Source organism: Sinocyclocheilus anshuiensis, unplaced genomic scaffold, assembly GCF_001515605.1.
Source record: "Sinocyclocheilus anshuiensis isolate Anshui unplaced genomic scaffold, SAMN03320099.WGS_v1.1 scaffold1872, whole genome shotgun sequence".
NCBI classification, from domain to species: domain Eukaryota; kingdom Metazoa; phylum Chordata; class Actinopteri; order Cypriniformes; family Cyprinidae; genus Sinocyclocheilus; species Sinocyclocheilus anshuiensis.
Genome location: NW_015557203.1, coordinates 231844 through 232432, shown reverse-complemented (window position 1 = coordinate 232432; position 589 = coordinate 231844). Strand labels below are relative to the sequence as shown.

At 57.4% G+C, this 589-nt stretch overlaps 1 protein-coding gene across 1 annotated transcript in view; it reads left to right on the top strand.

Annotated features, from left to right (window-relative positions):
* The first annotated feature begins 168 nt into the window (after positions 1-168).
* Positions 169-589, top strand: part of LOC107678938 (SH3 domain-containing protein C23A1.17-like) — a 7618-nt gene continuing 7197 nt past the window's right edge. Inside the window, exon 1 of the mRNA XM_016474339.1 lies at positions 169-561. Coding sequence (XP_016329825.1) covers positions 169-561 — 393 coding nt within the window. The remainder of the gene's footprint in view (positions 562-589) is intronic.

Sequence of the window (589 nt, the reverse complement as noted above, 5' to 3'; positions counted from 1 at the left end):
TATGTCTGCATGGAGTGCAGCTTTAGGCCTGCCTGTCTGTTTTTCCCCCTCGGGGTGGTTTGAGTTTGTTTTTGTTTCATTTTTTACTAAAATAAATAACCATTTCTCCTGCACTTGGGTCCTCGCGTCATCTCCCCGCACGCACCGTGACAGAACGGATCAGCCAATATGGGGAATCAGCGGAGAATGGGCTCACACCGCCTACCGGTCTCTACTCTCGCCAGCCCCCTCTACCAGCGAATGCTCCAGCTGGAGACCCTGAGCTCCCTCCGCCAACGAGGGACCGAGCTGAGGGAGTTTGCCATGGAGTTCAGGAATGCGGCAGAGGGGCTGGGCTACAATGACTCTGCGCTAAAGGACTTATTAAATTATGCCCTTGATGAGCCCATTAGCCCCTGGAGCATGCTAGGATGCAATCACGTATCCTTCGAGGGGTTTGTGGAGTTCCTGGCACGTTCTTCAGCTAAGGGGGCTGCAGCGCCTCCCGTGATGGCCGACAAGGCTGCAGCGCCCCCAAAGGTGGCCGACGAAGCTGCCGCGCCCCCAGTGGTGGCCGAAGAGGTTGCAGCGCCCCCAGAGGCGGCTGATG